Below are 23,184 nucleotides of genomic sequence, written 5' to 3'. Positions count from 1 at the left end.
ACTAGTCTTTCCGCCGTCTACCAAACGTTTTAGCAAATACGAATTCACTATTGCTAAATCGATGAGAAAATATAAGATACCACCATTTCATTGACTTTCTCCCAACAGCATATCGTTCCCGATAATGATCGAATCTATCGACACCACCCATTATTGAATTGTAGACTTTTACAACTTCAAGGCAAGATACATCTTGCTGGATTCCCTTTGAGTCTTTGTGTTTCACATAGACAGCATTTCTTGAATTATGAGCAGTTGACAACATCGTGACTGGTTTGTTGTACTGCCACTTCACAGCAGACAATTTACCCTTGTATCTAAACATAAACTCACCTCGTTTCAACTTCTCTTCATTTCTTGTATTTTTTTGCTTCATAAAATCTGAACTCCAATAAATTATCTACGGAAGGCAGAACATGAATCCCCATAATTATAAGACATCCTATGTATGCTTTTAGATCTTCCAAGGGGAACAGATGGATTTTCAGGCAAATCATTTGACTTCTGGAGGAAGCTCTACATTTGGAAGACTGGTAGGAAATACATTCCCTAAATCTAGCTGTGAAGATGAAGAGGTAGAAGGCATTATCTGTAGTGAATGTGTAGAAGCTGCTGATGTCAATGAAGGTGAAGAACTAGCAGATCTACTTCTCTCTAACAATTCAAATTCAGCTGCAGCACCTTCATCCGCTTCCATTTCAGAATCACTTTCATTTTCGGGTAAAGAATACAAGTATTCAATTTGTTCATCTTGTATTATTGTTTGGTTATCCATTCTGGAACAATAAGAGAAAATTTCTTAGAATACTGAATAGATATTTCATCAGTAGAAAGTAAAACTCTTGAAAATTATTATTTTTATATTAGTATGGGACGATGTCTACAAAAGCCTAATGCCTCGAATCCAGGACCTCTTGGTCTAGAAGCCAGCACACTAAACCACTAGACTTAGCAGCCGGCCATATAATAATAATAATAAAGTATAAAAATAATAAGCAAATGAACACAATTATTATACTTATAATATTAGTCTTGTCACTAAACACTCCATTCATGTAAGACTATAACAATAATTATAAACAAGTCTATTGAATTCATATAGAATAAAGACTTGAATACAGTAAAACACATACATGATATGGGCTTTGGGAAGTCAAGTTCCCACTAACAATTTTGTAAATATAAAAAAGAATAATCAAGCAGTTGAGATTTTTTAAATCTAAAGCATCAATAAAGGTTTAAAAAATTATAAAATGTAAAGATATTTGCTTACCTTAGTCATTTATTTCAAATATACACTCAAATATTCCCATAGAGCATGAAATGAACGTAAACATAACCAAAAACTCGACGTTCACTTGTAAAAACAGCTGAGGTTTCCAGTTGCTATTGACCAAACAGATGACAAATTTTTTTCAACCCTCACTATTCATCCAGTAGATAGCAGCACCATACAAATGTGGGAAGTATGCTTTCCAGGGGCCACAGTCTGAGTTTAAAATACGGGGGAAGTATACTTCCCAGAGCCTGCTGAAGGGTTAACTGCACAAAAATCAGACACAACTGGAAATATGCCATGTGTGTAACGACCAACAGGGGAGTCATCCCACCTGGCCTGCCAAGATGTAAAACTCTGTCTTCAACATCCTGCATACGTTCTCAAGTAAGACCATCCTGTATGGAAATATAGCGTTCCTTACATTCTATGGCAAAAATATCTGTCGGCTTAATGACAGCAATAATACAGGCTGCCTCATGCATCACAGTCTTGTAACTGCCGACAACAGCCAACAGAAGGAGATGCTGGGCTCTCAAAAGAATATGTCCCTGTAACACCTATAGTTCATGCGATGAGCCCAGACAGGCGCAGTATATAACATAATAGCCTCGCATACAATCTTGTGGAGGATACGCATGGTACAGAAATTCAACCCCTGATTGGGATGGATAACTCAGTGAATTGCAAAAAAGGCAGCAACAGCCTTCTTGGCAACATATTGAAGGTGTTCCTTGAATTGAAGATTCTCATCAAGGATTACACCCAAGTATTTCTGAGCAGAAACATACCTAATGGGAAGGCCGGCCACTGAAACCTGTGCTCGACATGAACTGGGTCGTGCTCGACCCTTCAACATCATAGTAGTTTTTTCTGGGATAAAAATCATTTTATGCTGGAGATTCCACAACCTGAGAATCTCACATGCATGGGCAGCCCTGAGTTCTATCTTGTTCTGTGAGTCCCCCTCAACCAGCAATAGAAAAGAAAAACATGCAGTGTTCCGCATAAGCAATAATGTGGCAACCTCAACTTTAACATAGAATCATGCTCAAGTTCCAAATAAGGGGACCACACTGCCCTGCGGGCACCCATTGGATAGGGTCTTCCCTACTTCTGAGCTGCCAACACGGAAGTGTACCTGATGCATGCTAAGGTTAGCCTTTAACCTTATAACAAATACCTTGTTTGAATTTTGAAAATTGGGCAATAGTTTGCAGATATTATAAGAGCACCCCAGGGGCACCTGTTTGTTACCAGTTGGTGGCGATGATTGGTCTGGCCTTCCACAAGGTGCTTGCATACCTCACCACTCTAGCCTCACACACGGTAGAAAAAATTAAATAAATTAAATATTCCTAAACACTACAATAGAAAGAATAAAGATTGGATAAACAAAATAATTAAATTAGTAAAATCAATTATTTTATTGTCTATATCTTCCTCTGTACTAATTAATTAAAGCAAATAACAAAATTGAGCACAATCCACCACAGTACAGAATCAAATAAGATTTCTTACCTTATCTTATTAGTTTTCTTTTTGCATTTATATAGCAATAGCGCTTCGAGGAATTCTTCATCATTAGTTAGTTAAAATTAAAACTTTTTTTATTTAAAAACTTCAAAATCATTAAAATATTGTTACATATATAATATATATGTATGCAGTAAATATTAAAAATTCTCTAACTTATATATGTTTGTATAATATTTTATTATAAAATATTTTAGTGTGCGATTTTGAAGTTTTTAAAAAAAATTTAATTTTAATCAACTGATTAAGAGGAATTCCTCAAAAGTGCTATTGCTGTATAAATGAAAAAAGAAAAAATAACAAGATAAGGTAAGAAATCTAAATTTCATTTTGTATTGTGGTGGATTGTGCTGAATTCTGATTTTTGGTTTAAACAAAATAATGTCTTTATAATAATCAATTCTTTTTACCATACTATTCTAAAGATGAAAATCTATCATGAGTCGCTATACTTGTTGTATGTGGTGTAGGAGAAAATTCCATATTACTATAATCATAACCACCACTAGTTTCAGATGACCTTGCACGTTCTTGAAGAGCAGAAATCTCTTCTTGATACTTATTATTCAGACTTCTCCTTATGTTGTGCCTACAAAAATTTAGAAAAAAAGTCAAATGGATATTAAAATTCTTAGCCATTATTTTTGGCAAATGTTTAAGAATCAAATGAATGAAATAACTGAATGGTGGTAAACTATTACTTCAATTAAACTATAACAAAGCTCTCTTCACAAAACTGAAGTGGGGGATTGCCCCAAGATTAAACTGCATTCTAACTTTTTGTAGATCTTAATTCACGATGCTTCTGAAGTATCAGTGTTCATCATATCTACCAATAGATATGATTCCTACCCGTCTCAAGCCTTTTCTTCCTTAGAATCTTCCCTTCCACGCATTATTATCATCATCACTTGCTCTTAGTCGAGAAAACCAGTTTTCCTCATATCCTCCACTAACTACTCAATCAATCTATTACTGGATTGGATTTTTTCTTTTTTCTGCTACAGACTCTTTTACATGAGCTACTTTTTTTGAGAATTAAAAAGGGTAGAGCAACAATTATACTTCCTTCATTAAATTTTGTTTATATACCTCAATTGGCAACAGCAGAAACATTTGACATACATGTAACCCTTTGAAGGTATAACTCAGTTCAGCACAATGTTTTGTCAATTCATCATTTTTTCTTGTTTTTCTTATTTAGTTTTCCTTGTTATATATATAATGTTCATATATTAAATTACCTATACTAAAAGTTGTTTGTAGTTTGCCAAAGGTTTGCCAACATGTAATGTTGGCAAACCTTTGGCAAATATTCCTTCATCAAATCACCCACATACAGATCACAACTATTCAATGGCATCTTTGTCTCCGGTCTATAATATTTCTATTTTCAAATTTATTTTAGTAATTTAGCATTCTTTGAATTTAAACAGGTTTCATAAATTAAATTTATACATTTCTTTTATAAGATTTCTTTTTGAAAATAGCAGTTTACTTCTATAACAATAAGATGTGGGGAAATGGGTGAGCATCTAAATTCCTATTAGCTATGATTGAAGTATATACAAGTTCCATAGTAGCTTTTTTTTTTGTCTTCAGTCATTTGACTGGTTTGATGCAGCTCTCCAAAATTCCATAGTAGCTAACAAAATAAAATCCCATTTCATTCAAGCTTTTTAGTTTCATGTTTTGCTTGTACATAACAAGAAAAATCTGATTGTGACACCACATGATTTGGATTTTGGACTTGTTTGGTCCAGTAGATTGCAATAAAAAGGGGAGGTGGACAACTAGATGTTACAACAGTACTAAATACAAAATTTCAACATTCTACAGCTAATGATGTACATACAGACATCATGCAGAAAATAGTCAAAATGGATATTTCCATTGAAATCAGAAACCGAAATTTTTTTGCGATTAAAATACTCCCTTTATTTTAATGCAAGGATGTGTAAAAAGCAAAATGATATGGTACATTTTTTATGCACATAAAAAATTGGCCAAATTGCTCACTGTATAAAATACCTACAGCCAATCCAAAATATAAATCTCTTCATGGAATATGATGTATTATCCATAAAATATTTGATAATTTGGCAAATAATACTAATCTTATTTCATTTCTATTTCTACTAAAACACAATAAAATATTACTTCACTAAAACATATCATATTTAAGTTAAATAATCATTTGCTGAAGAAAGATATTTTAAAATAGCTTTTAAGTACCAGCCATGCATAAATTTTAGTTTTCCATGTAATGGGAATTTTAAAAAAATAAAAAAAGTAATAGTTATTCTGATAAAAGCAATTCTGCAAAATTGTATTAATCATCTGATAAAAAGCTAGTCACTAAAAGAGCAATTTCTATTTTACTGTTTTTTTTTTTAAATAAATTTGAATGATATATTGGGCGATTCTTTGAAGAAGCTCTCCTTTAAATGTATATAAGTGAATTCAAACTCTCAACTACCTAGCTGTTATTATTATTAACTTTTATGATTGCATAAGATTACTTCAGTCAGTCCATTATCCAAGTTTGTTTGGGTCTTGCAGTCCTCCCAGTACTTTTTCATGCATTCCAATCTTTGTGCCCTTTCTAGTGTTGAAAATGTTCATGTTGTGAGTTTTTCTTGCAAGTGTTTTTGTTTTTGATTTTCTTGTTAAATTTTATCTTATCTGTGGTGTCCTCTGGTGTAAGGCTAATTTCCTTCAGATCCTTTCTTTCATCTGCATCCTTTCTGAATGTTTTCACGTCAACATTGTATACTGTACAAGCTATTTCAGAATTCTTGAATCTTCCATCCTCATAATGTCCAAAGAATCGTACTCGCCACTTACACAAGGTATCATCGATGGGTTTTAACTCTTTCTATATGACTTAGTGGGCACAATCCACCATGGCCCATCTTTCTGGTACTTTTTATTGATCCAGGTTCTTCCAATTCTTCTTTTGATTTTCTAGAGCCTGTCTGTCTTTGTTCGTTCAAGTGGAAGAGTATTTCTGCTGCATAACTGGTTTTATAATTGTGTTGTAGCGTTTTATTTTTGCATTTATTGATGGACAGTTTTTATTGTAAGTGTACCAGGTTAACTTTTGAGCTTTGGCTAGTTTGTTTCTTCTTATTAGGATCAAGGTTTTTTTCATTTAGGTTATTTAATATTATTTCTGCAAGGTATTTCAATTGTGTTACTATGACTTTATTACCATTTATGTTTACTTTTTTAATTGTGTTGGTTTTTGGGGCATAATTTCTGTCTTTTTGAATGATAATTTAAGGCCAATTTTATTTGCAATGTTTTGAATTTCTAATATCTGTGAAAAACCAAGACAGTTTGTTTCAATTTTTCAGCCTATTTTTACTTTTTGAGCCATTCTCTCATTATCATTTCTAGAGTGTAGTTGAATAGCAGTGAAAGTCTTAGCATTCCTGTTTTGTTCTCAAATGGTTCTGAGAACTCACCTCAGAATTGTATCTTTGACTTGTGTTTGTCGGGGTCAGTTTTATCATGTTTATTAATTTGATATATAGTCCGAGGTGTCTTAGAATTTTTAGGAATTCTTTGTGGATGCAATTAAAAGCTTTATTAACTGCAAATCTACAAATGTTATTACCATGTCAGTTTCTTTTCCTGCTGTAATCCATTATTAGCTTTGTCTGGACAGTTCCTCCAGGGTCGAAAAACTCCCTGGGGTATTATCCTAGTTCTTTCTCAAGTTGTGAACCAAACCTGTTGAGGATGATTCTTGAAAGAATTTTGTATGTTATGTCTAGGAGTGAGATTTCCCTATAATTGTTAACTTCTGTTTTGTTCCTTTTTTGTGTAGAGGATGAATGTGAGCTGTCACCAGTGTTCTGGTAATTCTTCTTTGATCCAGATGTTGACAAGCTGTTGATGGGCAATTTTTGCTGATCATCCTGCACATTTTCAGATTTCTATGTAAGTCTGATCTTCTCCTGCTACTTTGTAACTCTTCATTTCATCCATGCTTGGTAGACTTCTTTTAGTGTGAGGTTGATGTTTTTGGTGGTGTTGTTATTGGGATGTTAGTGTTGAAGTTTTGTCAGTTCTTCGCAATTTAGGGATTTGTTGAAATATTTAGCTAGGATTTCCGCACTATCTTTATTAGTAGGGATGGGGGTTTATATTTTCAGAGCTGATTTTTAAAATTTTATAGTAGTCGATGACTGTGTTTTATTGAATTCTTCTATTGACTTCAGTGTGTTTTTATGGTTTTGACTTTTTATTCTCCTTAGGGTTTGGGTGGATTCTTTTCTTTGTTTTATTAAATTTTGGAAAGATGTTTCTGATTTTTGGAATTTGTGAAATAGGCATGCTTGATTACTTTGTCACCAATCAGTCAATCCCAAAAATGGCATAGCCATGCTTCAAGAAAAATATCTACATCAGGCTTTCAAGAAAAGAAGGATAAAATGATTTTTTTGCCTCCTTCACAGTTCCAAATATAATATTGCATACCAGCATGCAAGTTCTGAGATTCATACTGGTATAATAATGTTCATTATATCACTAAAGAAAGCAATCCTGACCTAAGTATCATTTGTACCTCAAATGCTTTAAATGTGTCATTCATAAAAAAAAGTTTGAGTTGGATAGAGTAAAACAAATATGTAATCCCACCAAAATCCATTGTATGAAATGTTTTCTTCAATTCCACTGCATTGTGACACAACTGTTTCTTAGACTATTAACCATTTATACTATTAATTAACCATTTCTATAGTTAATTATAACTTAAGAATTTATCACTTACCTTCTTGGGAAACGTCTAAAATAATTAGTAGACCTTGAAGTTGAGGACCATCTGGATAGGTTGTACTTATTAAAGAGAGCCAAAGATTTTCTTGTTAATTGCATCTCAGGACTTTGAACCTGAACTGTGATATCGGGTGGTACTCGATTCATATGTTGCCTGATAAAAACCAGAATCAAGTTAATAAAAAAGAATACTAAATCACAAAGGGTAATAGATAATAAATAACATCTTACTGCTGATCATATAGATATTTGTTCTCAATAATAACTTTTATGTTTCTCTTTATAATTTTACAGATGAAGAATAAACGAATAGCTCTGTTGAGTTAGCTTAGCACACAGGAAAAATTATATGTACTAAATTGTGAAGTCCATTTTTTAATTGACTTCAAAAAGCTTTTCTGTAACTTCTTAAAATCTCTCTTCAAAATACTAGTTTTATTACATACTTATTGTATACTGTACCTAATGACTGAATTTTCAAGTATACTCAGTTTTATCTCCTAAGATTATAAATTTTTTTCTTAAATATTATACATATTTTATTCACTTAGATGGTTTTTTTTTTACTGATACTTATTATGATGGTTTACTTGATAGTAACCTTACATGTTTTACACTACTGAAATCTTAAAACAATAAAACCTCAACAGAAACATTGTTCAATTAAGATTTCCTGTTATCTGTTATAAGTACCTAAGTGTATTTATAACAAATTTATACCAGTGTTAAATCTGAAGAGTAGAGATGTTCTATTGTAAATTTCTCATTTTATTTGTTTACTTTATTTGATTTTCATGTCAAGTAGATACTGTTTCATAAAGCAGTATCTACTTATTATTATGAGATATTATTATTATTACTTATTAATATGAGACTATTGCACTTTATAGATTTAAACAGAAAATATTTACAATCTACTTTTTGTTGGGTAAGCTGAGTTAACATATTCATATTCTGAGTATTCTTGCCTTTACTTCAATGCAATGATTTTTCTAGAAAAAAAGAAGTGTAATTATTTTCACGATGTAAAAAAAATTTCATATAGTTCCTTACCAATAGAATATCAAATGAAGTAGTAATAAAAAAAATATTTATTCAAACAACATGAAAACTAAAAACTCCAGAATCATACACTGTAATTTAGAGAAAATACTTAATGAGATATTAAAAATGTTTGAATATATAATCCAAACAAATATTACAGCAAAATAATCTTTAATACTTAACATTTCTTCTTTTAAACTTACGGTGTGCCAAACATTCAACTTTTGAAACTTATTAACTTGCTAATTAATTAGGCTAGAGAAGAAATGAAATATAATCATACAGACATTCAGTTGTAGATATAGATCTTATATTCATGTATATATCACTTAAATTTTACATATACTACTTAAATATTTTAAATTCTGGGGCAGGAAAACATACACATTATTGTAACTTTAATTATCGCACAATAAACTTGAGTATATAATTTTAAGCACTGTGTTGCAATAAGCATACAAATACATTCTCTGCAATAAACTTTTGTTACACGAATATTGGAAAATGCAAAAAAACATTTCAGTACACATGTGCTCTGTAAACTATAAAATTCCACTTTTTAGTGGACCAACTTTGTATATAACCAAATTTAGTTTGTTCATATAAAAGTAATAAATTATGTAAATTAGGCCTATAAAAATAGAAAACCAAACTAAAAGCTTACAGACATAAAAATTATCATATATCTAAAGGTGGGTGGTAGACAATACATGTTTACTGCTTAACTACGCGAGTGATTTTATATGTATAAATTCATACAAAAGCAGGGAAAAATAAACATAGAAGAGAACCTCTATGCACTACTTCATGAAACTATAAACTAACTGCAAAGCGTTTCTGAGACAAAAAAAAAAAAAAAATGGTATCATAACTTTAGTACACAGTCAATCCATGGAGAAAAATTGGTTTACTGCTTCCTGGGTTAAACATAAAGGATTCAAAATCGAACATTGTCTGTGGGCTATAATATGCTGCCATTCTGGATGTATTCTTAGAGAGATAATTAAAAACTAAATGAAATGGGATATTTAGATTGACAAGTTTGTCAATCTAAGAATAGTTTAGACTGAAAAACTAAAATTCAGGAAATCTTCCCTGCCTACACTTCTAAACAAGTTTTAAAATAGTTTCCTTTAATCTGTTTTGGGTTATAGTTGTATTTTTTGAAAATTTTCAAAAAAGAAATGTTAGTCGTTTTTGTTATATATAAAAAAATCTGCCAAAATTGTATAAGATAAAGCTATGTTTATCGAAGTTACATTAGTATAATTTACACTATCATCTCTTACAACTACTATTTCTTTATTTAAAACTACATGAATCAAAGTATCTTTACTTGAAATGATGTGTCATGGGACAATAAGTTCCTAACACTGGAAAAGTATAGCCTGAAATCCATGAATGGCTCTTCGCTTAATTATGGCCCTGAAAATTTTAGTATAGAATCTTGCCAAAACTAAAAAGGAAGCTCCATTTTTTAAAAAAAGATTACTTGATAAAAATACATTACATATTGCTTGATCTACTAGAAAGAAATTATTTTCCTTATGGTAATTTTATAACATTGCCAGTATTAAAACAACAATTAAAAGAGTAAATATTGTATGCATTATCATCCTTTTATTAATTTAATGTTTATTGGTTTTGGGTTTTTGAAGATAAATAAATTGTTGATAAATTGATAATTACTGTTCATGACTGCACAAAATAAAAAAAGGTAAATAAAATAATACATAGCAAAATATTCACTGTTAAACGAATTTGGGCTTGTCTAGGAAGATTTTACAATTCTACAAAGCTTAAAATTTTAACCCCACTTCCAAAATCACTTTTTATTTCTATGATTATTCCCTTTTTTTATTAATAAAATCTTATAATAATGGTGCAAAACCAGTGACATTAGTACCACCATTTTAATAGTGTAAATATAATTGTAAATTTTTAAAATCCTCATGTTTAGAATAATTTATTTTTTTACATTAATTAGGTTCTTATTTATTTGAAAACTTTTTTCACGTCTTGCCTCAGATATGATGTAAAATATCAAAAATACTTTATGAAAACATTTTGGACTATTTGAGCAAATAAAATTTCTTATTAACTCTTTCCACTTACATGTCACCGCTGCTAAAAAAAAGTACTTTTCTCATTAGAATATTGCTGTATTCACGGATAAATTGAATGCCCTTCCTAGAATGATGAATATAATCATGCTAACAGCTGCAAAAATAACCATAAGTGCTTTGTTTGCCTTGTAAGTTTGTTTGCAATTGCACACTATTAAACTAAACATAAAATAGTACATTTTTTTTAAAAATGCTTATGGAATTCTTCTTTTCTGTGAAAATATTTTTGTTATATGTTAGTGAGTGCTTACATCATTAAAGACATTTCAGGTTTAATAAGGATTATAAAATCTCAAGTTTTATAAATAAATCAATGTATTACATCTATAAAAATAAATAGATTTTAAACAAATCTATATTACAAAGTGGGTCTGGAAAGTAAACATATATTGCCATAAAGAGATTATTAGGTGGCCATATAACGTAGGCCACAAAGAGATTATTGTTTGGTACAATTATTATAATACTGTCCTTAATTTTTGTTAATAACAATGCTCTATTAATTGAGAGAACAGACTTTTTACAGTATTTTTTTTATGTCAAACCTGAAAAATGAAATTATGATTCAAATCAAATGTAAAAATGATTTCATATCCTGTTTTCTAAACAAAACTGTAACTGCCTGATTGAGTCAAGTCACAGCTGTATTATGAGTTGACAAGTCTCATAGAGGTGCTGTGACTTCTAAGATCCTTCAGAAACTCACAACATTTTCAATTCTGAGAAGGGTTTATGTTTACAATTAACAAAGAGAAGTAGACAGTAGTTTGAAATCTGATATCTAAAACCTAAAAACACCATTCACATAAAAAGAATTAGCTAATTTTTTTTTGAGATGTGAAACAATACTGCCCTTTGATGCTGCCAATATATAAAGATTTGTGGGCTGTGAAAAAAGCCCTTAAGTCGTCCGAAAAAACAAATCATTTTAAATGCTTACAAAAGTATAGTAATGCTTACAAATTACAGAATAATCAAACGGCGTTGATTTCATATGTTAATAAACTGCTAACGTAAGTAGAAGTTGTGCTGCTTCAGTGTACAATGATTCTCAAAAACGAATCTACTAATGAATTAGTCTCCAAAGAAAACAAAACCCCGCAGGTCAATTGAGAAAAAGGTGAGATTTTGTTAAAAACGGGATTCGTAAAAATATTACACGAATTTGAATTATTTAGAAATAGTTCAGCAGTGTATTATGTCCTTTGGAAGAGAATTCGGTTATTGTCTTCGACAACGCTTCTTATCATTAAACGAAAAGAATTCCAGCCGTGTTATAGAAAAACAATGATATTAAAATGTGGCTTAGTTCAAAAGGAATAATTTTTGAAGAGGTTCAAGTCTATCTGGGCTATAAGAAAGTTGGGTGTTTTAATTTATTTACTGTAAGTCATCCTTCTTGTTGGCTTTTCTTTGTTTTGGTGTTTTTTTTTGTTTTTTTTTTAATAAAATACAGATGTTTTAGCTGTTAAATATAATTCAAAGAAATTTGTTACTTAATCAGTTGTGATTTTGTTTACATTGGCAATGGCCATACGGGCTCTTTGTGATTGGTCGTTGTGTTTGACAGCAGCCATCTTGCATTGATCTGATTGGTTTTCCTTTGTTTACATTTCCATCTGATTTATTAGCCTCTTATTTATTAAAAAACTGTCCAAATTAAAAATAGATAGATAGATTTATTAAAAATAGATGAAAACAATCTTTGATGCGGGTTATATAACGTGCTAAAATTTGAGCTCAATCGGTGCAGAACATTTTGAGTTTTTGAATGAAGTCAGAATATGAAGTCAGAATCTTTTTATCACCCACCATTTCTGAACAATGTTTAATTATAGAATTTTTTTCATTTTTCAATGTATAGTTAGCATTTTACGCTCCTTATTTTGTTAGCTCATTTTTTATTGTTTAACTTTGTTTAGATAATTTGTAAGCTATAAATAAACAATACTAGACAAAGAATTAAATCACATTATAGTCACATTATGACATCATATCTAATACTGAAGAGTGAGCCTCATGAACAAGATTAATCATGTCTGTGCAGGCCAAAACTTGTAGCTGAAAACACTGCTGTGTTGTTTGTACTAAGCACTGGATTTAGTAGTGAATTAATTTTGTTCATTCTTATTGCTGTCTTAAGTTTGTTAACAGTGCACTGTCATAATGCCTCGAAACTGTGTAAATGATGTGGATGCCTTTTGTTATGTATGTGGTGAGTTTGCCATAAAATCAAATAAAAAAACATTACACCTTTAATTAAAAAAGCATATAATTTGTACTTTCAGTGTAAAATTGGTGATCAGAATAAGACATGGGCTCCTCATATAGTATGCACTAATTGTTTTGTATATTTAAGAAGATAGTTGAAAGGTACATGGAAGGCTTTGCCATTTGGTGTACCTATGGTTAGGTGTGAACCAAAGGATCATGTTAACAGATTGTTACTTTTGTTTAACAAGTGTGTCTGGAATTTCTAAAAAATCTAAACATACTATAAAATATCCTTCATTGCAACCTGCCATCAAGCCTGTATCTCACAGTGAAATTATTCCAGTTTCTGAGCCACCTGAATGTATGCTTCGAAAGCAGTGATGAAGAATCAGGCAGTACTGAAAAAGACAACAATGATTTTGATTTTTAATTATCTTCCAGTAAGCCACATCTTATATCACAAGGTGAATTAAATGACTTTGTTAGGGATTTAAATTTATCAAAAAATCAAACTGAACTGTTAGGATCAAGACTGCAAGGTTGGAATTTACTTTAAAAAAAAAAAAATACAAAAACTTCGGGCTTTCAAAGCCGACAAAAAGAACTTTCTCAGTATTTTATTGAAGAAAATAATTTGGTTTATTGCACAAATATTGAAGAGCTTATGTTCCACTTAGGACAAGATCATAAACCTGAGGACTGGCGCCTTTTCATAGATTTGTTCAAGTATAGTTTAAAAGTGTTTCTACTACACAATGGTAACACATAACCTTCGATGCCAATCACTTATGGTATTAATTTGACAGAGACATACGATGTGATGAAAGATGTTCTTGAAAAAATAAATTATAAAAAACATGGCTGGAACATATGTGGTGATTTGGAAGTTAGGCATGTTTTAGACATGAATAACACATGCATGTTTTAGGCATGAAGTTAGACTATTTTGTTAGGCATGCAGTGAGGCTATACTAAGTACATGTGTTTTCTTTGCGAATGGGACAGCTGAGCTAGGGATAAACATTGTGTTACGAAAGAGTGGAAGAAATAAGACAAATTAACTCCAAAGGGGAAAAATATTATTCATGAGCCCTTGGTTAAAAGAATATTTTTACCTGATCTCCATATCAAGCTAGGGCTAATGAAAAATTTTGTAAAAACAGTAAGGAAGGATAGTCCAGGATTTTTGTACATCAGGCAGAAATTTCTAAATGTAAGTGAAGGAAAAATTAAAAAAAGAATATTTGTTGGTCCTCAAATAAGAGAGTTGGTCAAAGATGATGTATTTAACACAATGTTAAATAATCCATAAAGTGCAGCTTGGGCTTTAAAGATGTTTGCAAAACTTTTCTTGGCAAACAAAAATCCAACAATTACCACGATATTGTTAATCAACTTCTTACAACATACAGAGCTATGAGATATAATATGTCTTTGAAAATACATTTCCTCCTCTCACATCTGGATTTTTTTTCGGACCACTTTGGAGATGTAAGTGAAGAACACTGTGAACGTTTCCACAAAGATATTTTGGGATGGAAAGCCGCTATAAAGGGAAATGGAATACTAACATGCTAGCCAATTACTGTTGGACATTAAATCATTATGTGCCTGAGACTATTTATAAAAGAAAAGCATCAGCGAAATCATTCTAACACAGATATGGCCATGCAAAAATATAAAGTTTACAGATTTTAAGTATACTTTCCCTTAATTTTTTTTGAAGTGTAATTTATTTAAAACTAAGGGTGATAGAAAAATTTTATTTACAGATCTGTAATGTATGCAAAAAAGCAATTCAAGAAATGGTATCACACTTAGAGAAACATTTAAAAAAAAGGTTTTTTTCTATCAGTGTAGGATCTCAATTGAGCTGACTGATTTTAGGCTAGTATAGATAAATACAATCTAGTTATATTCGCCTTTGATATTAAATGGGAAAATGTAAACCAGTATGTATCATTTTCCCTAACTCCCTGATTACAGTAGCTATGATTGTTGAATTAAGGATCATATGAAAGTTCACAGAAGAATAAAAAATACTTATATGTAAGGAGACTGTAATTAGTATATTATGACTAAAATAACCCTCATACCAGAGAATACAGAATATGTTATTTCAACAATAGGTATTCTGGTAAAGTTTTTTAAAAAAGAAAATCTAAATGGTATACCATAAACAAAGGCAAAGGAGAGGAGTATTTTAAATCTTGGACAATAAATTAATGTCAATAAATATGAAGTTATACCAATTCATAATTTTCTGTCTATGTTTAGGATTTGGAAATCGTCTCTGCCCAACCTGAAAAAAAAAAATTAAAACCATTACAATGAATAAAAAAAAGCAGTAAAAATAATTCACCGTAATTTTTTCAAGCCAATTCGGATACTGACCACACAAAGAATGTTGTCACTTTATGCCAACATGTAATTCATTAATAATAACTATTGCCAGAAATTAATTATAAATAAGGGATTCTAATATTTTAAGGTCTATATACCTGATAAGAATGAAGACAATGAAATCAAACTAAAATCAAACCAAGATCTAGTAGTATACTTAAAGTATATGTTCAATTTTTACTTCAACTGTAATGATCACACATCATCTGACACACATCACATATATAAGATTTTCATACCATAAGTTCTTTCAAATATATTATTATTTCATGCCATTATAAAAAAAAGTCCTACAAAAACCTTACTTGTCAACAACTTGCTGATCTAATAATTCTATTTATGTAAGTAACTGAAAATGTAATATTTTAGTAGGTGAAAAAATAAAACCATCAGTTTTCAGCCAACCTCTTAGTGAAGTAATTATGGAGTTAAACCTAGGGTAGAGCGATGGGATACAAAATCAAAATAAATGAAAATCATCAACAAATAATGAACACCTATCAGGTTTATTTATTTCTTTTAACATCTTATTTATTAATAATTTTACACTGGATTCATCACTTTAACAGCTAATAAAAAAAGTCTCTATTAAATAAAAAAACTCACACTAAAACTATGTTATATAATTTTCCAATTACAGTGAAATTTTGTTTTAGATTTAACCCTTTTAGCCCTCAAATGTTGAATAGTATATAAAACCACACTGAACTATACAGTGAGCTGATTATATCAACATGTCTATTTGTACGTTTGCTATTTTCCAATAGATTGTGTTAGTACTCATTTTCAACCACAATACTTACTTTTTAACCTATATGTAAAATAGAAATGAATATATATTTCAATTATATATAAACAAATATACCTAAAATACATTAGATGTTTAATATCATATAAGTATAGGATTTATTCAAATGAGTGAACTTACATTGAACCTTTGTCTTTGAAATCCAGTTAAAGTTTGTACAGCATGACGTACTCTATTTTTGTAATATGCCCAAGGTAGCCTTCTATTAATGCCACCAGGAGTATAAAGGCCAGGATGTTTCTAATAAATAAAAAACAGATGCACTAAATTTTTGCAATAACCAATTAAAAGACAACCACCAGAAAAACATAGTTTGACCTTTATGGACATTAATAAAAACAAATCAATCGTAGAATTAGTTAATACATCATATGTTAGCAATTTAACATATACCATATAAACACATATATGGTCACATACATAAACAACATATGCCATATCATACACAACATCAGTAGTATACAGCAAAGTACTCAGAATTCAGAAAGAGAAAATGTTATCAAAAATATTTAAAGGCAGAGGTATACAATAATATGTAAATTGTAATTAACAAATATAAATTGGTTAATTTATTCACATTAATTTCTAATAAACTAATTAATATTTAGGATTAAAATTCAAAATAAACTAAAAGTAGCATTTTTAATTAAAATTAATCATAAATTAACAATAAATTTTTCTTGAATTAAACGTGTCAATCAGCTTAAAAAGAAATGCAATTTCTATATCAATATTAAAACTATTATTTGTTAATATAAATATAACTGGCTAATAGTTCAATAGTTCCTGTTGCCAATATTGCAGACATAAATCATATAAAAATTAACATTCAACAATACGTACTGGAAAAATAATAATAAAACAGCAAAATGCCCTTGGTCTAGTGGCCAAATCAGTCGGTTAACAGCTGGCTTTCCAAGTTGAAGGTTCTGAGGCTCAAATCCTAAAGTTGGTTGCTTTTATATGAATTTGAATACTAGATAATGGACACCGATGTACTTTGGTAGTTGGGGTTCAATTAACCACACATCTCAACAATGTTTGGCTAGGAACTGTACAAGACTACACATCATTTACATGTCATACACATCATCCTCATCTCACTGGTGCATGGGTTCCTTATTGTTCACTAGTTGAATATATTGCAACATACACACTAGGAATAATAATAATAATAATAAATAACGTAATGTAACAAATCATTTTTCATAACATTATTTTTTGCAGTACATAAATTAACAAACATGCGCTTTATTAAATCATTTACTTAACAAAAACCTACACTCCAGAAAAGAACATGATGTTGAGGAAGCAACTGCTTCTCTTTAATGATTAACCAAATGAACCTAAAGAAGAAAAGTAACAATCTGTAACACAGAAAGTAATAAACAAAGAGCAGATTGTAGCTCAGGTAATGCAACTTGCATTAAGTCTCTATAAAATTTTAATAAAACCTGGGTTCAGATTTTTTGTAAGTAAACGATTATTTTTATATTAGCCAAATAAAAAATATTTACCAGTACCTGAAACTGATGTTCCTGAAACCTTTCCATTTCTTCAAACTGATTACTAAAAAAAAAAAAAAATAAAATAAACAGAGGATAAGTAAAAAAGTTTAAAAAATAAGGACAATGGAAAACAGTCACAATAAAAAAAAACCTATTCTGATCAAACAAAATTTAATATGTGCTTAGACATTACATATTACTGTAAACTGTATCCCTTTTTTTTATTTAGCTCTTGTCATGAATCAAAACTGACAGTGAACCAGCCAGTTGATTAATAAAATCATTACCATACTGGCTGCAAAGCATCTCATCTTATTTTGAATCTGGCAAAGGTCTAAAATTTTTCAACTAATCTTATACATTCTATCTTCCCATTATAATGAATGCAAATTTTCCAAGTAGGGGGTGAGAAAATTTTCCAAGTAGGGGATGAGAAAAGTATTACCTTAAAATCAATAAAGCTGAAACTACAATCTACATTATAACATTGAGTCAAATTCAACCACCCCTACCATTAAAACCCTTCTAAATAATGTTTTTAACACTGCCACATTTTCAGTGTTGAAAACTTATTCACTCGTTTTTAATCGTTGAACAAAGATATAGTTAATTAAAATGACTGACAAATTTGATTAACTCATGTAATGTATTTGCAGATGATAATTTATTTTTATAACAAATAAACATTGTAAGTATAACAATAAACATAAAATTTCAATGCATAATCATAAATGTTGCAAAGGTTTATTTGTACAATAGTTTCAATAAATACATAATTTAATAATCTATGATAAAAAAAATGTTTTGTAGTAGTTTATACCAAATGGCTTTGGTCAGCAACACTGCATAAAATCTCCCCTGCTACTCCACATGTCTACTGTCAAAAATACTGTCAATATCTTACCCTAACAACATTCAAATCCACTCACCTATTGATTTTGCTTTTGATTATTAAAATATACATTCTGTTTTACTGTAATTCTATGTGTTCCCAGTCATTTTTTTTTCTTTTTATAGAGTACATTTTTTGGAGTAATATAAATCAAATAAACAACATAAGTTAATGATTTTCTTCAACCTGCATGTGAAATCACAAGTCATATAGGGAAATGTTGAACATTTTCATAATCAACAGAATATTTTGGCTGTTAAAATAAATTAATAAGTCGATTGCTATTACCATCATGAACAGGACTACAATGTATAAATTATTTAGTATTTCTATAATGTTTGATAGAATGTGTTGTATTTTTTTTTTTTTTTGTATTTTGAATGATATTATCGGATGGACTTATATTATTATTTTTTATTACGATTTCTAATCATCTGTAGAAATTAAGTGAAAGTTGAGAAACAGTTAATAATAAAAAATATCAGTAAAATTAGTATTAACTTACATTTGAAATATTCTGTTCAACCTCATTTTATTTTGGATAGTGGTAAAATGTTTTTTCTCCAGATGATTTTTGGTTAATGTTTCATATTGATCATATTATTTATTCATATTTCATTATTTATTAATGCATTTCTTGCTTTTTTTTTAAAGTTTTTGTGCAGTTTAATTATGATTATCTTCAGATTAGTTAAAATGCACTCTGCTTCCTTAATATTTGAATTAAATAAGCATGGAAATGATTTAAAACATACACATAAAAATAGTATTCAAACAAGTGTAAATGCATGAATTCCTGGTGGAAAGAAGGAGTGAAAAATTGGAAGTAACGAAAAAGTACTGTATACTACCTTTTTGAGGCATCTTGTAACATACTATTCAAGAAAGGTTTAGAGCGACATGGATGAGACGTGCAGACAGCCAGCAAGCAATAATTTATTTGCATTAGCCCTCAGAAACTTTTTTTATTACTTCATACAAAATTAAAATTTAGTAAAAATAATTATTAAACAAAATATAACAAAAAATCAAGATTATATTAAACAAAATGTAACAAAAAAGTAACGAACACAAGCTCATTATAGGCAGTCCAAGGGGAAGTAAAAGATTAGCTTGCACCAATCTATACACCACCTTTATTCTCCTCTTAGACCAGGTATGACACCCAGTTCCAACTATCCTTATACTATGCAGTATCTGTAAACTACAAATACAACTATATCTCTTATCTTAAGAAAATTTAACCCAAGTAGTAAACATTTAACATTTGAGAGAGAATTACTTTCACAAAAATGATAAAAAGATTTCTATTACGTACTGGATTACTTACATTCATTTTCTATAAAACTGTCAATATTTGCTTTATAACCAGCAAAACATTTTGGCAGAATAAACTGATTCCTAACTATAAAATGTCAGTTCTACTAGGTTACTCTAAAACAATTTCTAGACAAGGAGCATCAAGATAAGGGTGCAACCCTTCTATATAATTGACATTCAGCGTCATTTTTAACTATAACACAGATTTATACATCAATAAAAATACTATTATATGACATCATACCTCATAATTATATCAAAGCTAGTTCTCAAACTGAATCTAGGTATATTTACAGAATCCTACATCGAAAGGGTGATTTATTTCCTAAATAGGGATATTTCTAGTTTACGTTATTATTCTCTACATAGCCATCATTCACTGAAATTCATTTTTCATATTTTTCTGCTAGCTTTAGTACTCCATCTTCAAAAACGTTTCCTGCCCGTGATTTAAAGCATTTAATTGTTTCATTTTTTCAGTTGTTCATAATTTCCAAAGGCTGTGATGTGTAAGCCATTGTTTTAAATGGAAGAAAAGGTAATTACTAGGTGGAAGGTTGGGACTGTACAGTGGACGTTTGAAGATTTCTCAGCAAAGAAGCTAATTCCCTGTTTTCAAGTATCGTAATGCAGAACCAAAATCTTATTGGATAACTTTATATGTCTTTTGTTCTGAGTAACACGTTTCACAATACATATCAGCACTTTCATGATCAATTAACTCAAAATAAGCAACATTCTTTTTTGTCCTAAAAAAAAGAGTGATGGTAAGCTTTGTGTTTGAATGTTTTTGCTCAAACATTTTATAACTTGGAAATAATTAATACTGCAACTGCATTTATTGTTGCTTTGTTAATATCAGTGTATGATATTAATGTTTCATCTCCAGCCCCAGTGTGGCTAAGCAGTTAATCTATTTCATTCTGGTAGAGCTGAAAAATGAGGTACAACAAGATGTTTTTACATGTATAAATCTGCTGAATTCTTGGTGCCCACCTGACACATAACTTTCTGCAACCCATTTTTTTTTTTTAAATATCATTTGGCCATCAAACATCACAAATTTCTTTATGGTTGAGGTGTGTCAAACCTCATGAATAAAAAATAAAGCTGACATTGTAACTTGTATTTAATTGTGTGTCATTGTATTAGATTTAATATGAATAACGTGTTTTACTAGTATTAAGTAGATGTGTATTATTGTTAAGATGTTGTAGTTCTCGCGCATGCGATCTGTAACGTAAGAAACTATGTTGGAAGGGGAAGGTAATTAATTTTTTTCCTCCAGCCGGCTAGTAAGTGTGTGGGAAGGGCACTGGCTCTCACTCTGGACTTGGAAGAAGCAGGATCAAGACATTAAGATCGGCAACCAGGTATGCTGTGAATGGCGGAAGACGAATAACGTAGCGAATTGTCGAATGCGTATGAAGATGACTTTCTCTTTATGATGTAGTGAGCGTCCGGCCGGCATCAAAGGGTGAATCCTAATATAAAAATTATTAATTTTAAGATACTTTATGTCAATAAAATTTCTTTGTTCAAACATTCAAATTTCTTAGCGTTGTATTTCATTTCATTTAAAAAAGATCCTTCAAAAACCAAACAATTTCAGCATTTTAGTAATAATTTTATAAGACCATAAAACATTTTCATTTTTTCCGTGTGGTTCTTGGCACATCATCGATGCAGGGGGAGCGTGGTCGGCCGAGAACGGCGCATGGTTTACAGCAAAAAATTTGTTTTTAACATTTAAAAATTACTACTGCTCAAACCAAAATATTCTGAATCTCTCTTTTTTCTTTGTGAAATGTATGATTATTGTTTTACTAACTAACATCAAATAAATAATTCTACACTGGTGTTGCATCAATTTTTTATTTATTTACTCCAAACTTACCTTGTGCTAAAGGTACACAGGTCTAGAAAAGTTTTATTCACAAAACTTCTGTTTCTGAATTTCTTTGTTATGTACTTTTCAATATCAGATTCAATGATTACCACTTGTTGTAGGGCCCTGTTTAATTTTCTGGAATGTTTCCATGTTTTGATCAATTAAAACTCAGTTGTCAGTTTTGAAACAGTCATCTACAACTTTTCAATTTCTTTTTCTTCAAACTTATAGATGAATTAAGTAACTTTCTTCCATAATTTTTAACAATATTTCAACAATGAAATCGAGTGCTTAGTACATACAACAGAAAGTCTAGATAACCTGATTTAATGCTTCATTTATAGACATTACTTTCACCCAATATTTTTTTTAAATTTTATGCACACCAATAGTGTCACATTTAAAAATTATGTATTTAAAAAAAAAAAGTTCTTACTTTTCTTTTAACATATTCCTTTGATAGTAATTATTAGACGATCTTCTAGAATAATTTGATTTTCGTGATCTTTTGGACATATGAGAATATGTAGAATGTTGAGATCTGTTTGAAAATGTTGAACGCCGAGATCTGTTTGAAAATGTTGAACGCCGAGATCTATTAGAACGCATAGATTGCTTTGACCCCCTGGACCGGACACTACCAGGTCCAGGCTTTCTGATCCCTTCCATTTTAATGATGTCATCTGAAAAACATAATATAACAATAAGAAAAAATATAGTAAATCACAACTACAATATCTTTAAAAATTATATCTTAAATATAAAGAATGAAAAGAAGGTAAAACCGGACATAATAAAAAAATAAACACTAGGATTTTAACAAATTTTGGGAGGAAATAGAATAGAAAATATAGCACACAGAACTACCAGATCTTTGTAAATATCTTTCTATAGCAGTACAGGTAAGGCATTCCAGCATTTCTTCCTCATAGCCATCATATAGTATGGAGAACCCTATCTACTCAGCTAATGCTGATGTAATTACCACATGTCTACTGCACATACAATCAATGCATTCATACAAACTTACTAAACTAATATGTGCCGATTTCACTGATAAAATTTGCAGATCATTTATTTGCTAAAAATCAACCTTTCCAATATAAGCTAAAAAAAGTGAACTGAGGAGTATAAAAATAAACTGAACTTAGTCATGGTGTCAAGCATGGCATCAAAATTTAACTTAATAAATTTTAAAATTATATTATCAAATGAGATAAGTGTAACCAAAACAACTATGCCATAAAAATATTGAAACAAAATATACTCATTTGCTTTCATACATTGATTCAACTGGAATTCTGAAAAAAGTAACATATGAAGGAAAGTAAAAAATTATCTACACTTTCACCATAACATACCTTTAAGGTTGCCATAC

At 30.1% G+C, this 23,184-nt stretch overlaps 1 protein-coding gene across 2 annotated transcripts in view; it reads right to left on the bottom strand.

Annotated features, from left to right (window-relative positions):
* LOC142322905 (uncharacterized) overlaps positions 1-23,184 on the bottom strand; it is a 53,193-nt gene that overhangs the window by 10,112 nt on the left and 19,897 nt on the right. Inside the window, exons 2-8 of one of the 2 annotated variants that reach the window (XM_075362083.1) lie at positions 22,243-22,489; positions 17,719-17,764; positions 16,316-16,435; positions 15,234-15,286; positions 7,596-7,754; positions 3,223-3,401; positions 648-776 (exon numbers count right to left, since the gene is read on the bottom strand). In XM_075362083.1, coding sequence (XP_075218198.1) covers positions 3,227-3,401; positions 7,596-7,754; positions 15,234-15,286; positions 16,316-16,435; positions 17,719-17,764; positions 22,243-22,489 — 800 coding nt within the window. In that variant the 3' untranslated portion in view covers positions 648-776; positions 3,223-3,226. Of the gene's footprint in view, positions 1-647; positions 777-3,222; positions 3,402-7,595; positions 7,755-15,233; positions 15,287-16,315; positions 16,436-17,718; positions 17,765-22,242; positions 22,490-23,184 lie in introns of those variants that run through there. The other variant, XM_075362022.1, reaches the window with a different exon arrangement.

The sequence above is a fragment of the Lycorma delicatula genome, chromosome 1 (assembly GCF_047948215.1).
Source record: "Lycorma delicatula isolate Av1 chromosome 1, ASM4794821v1, whole genome shotgun sequence".
Classification (NCBI taxonomy): domain Eukaryota; kingdom Metazoa; phylum Arthropoda; class Insecta; order Hemiptera; family Fulgoridae; genus Lycorma; species Lycorma delicatula.
This window is presented reverse-complemented; position numbering and strand designations above follow the sequence as displayed.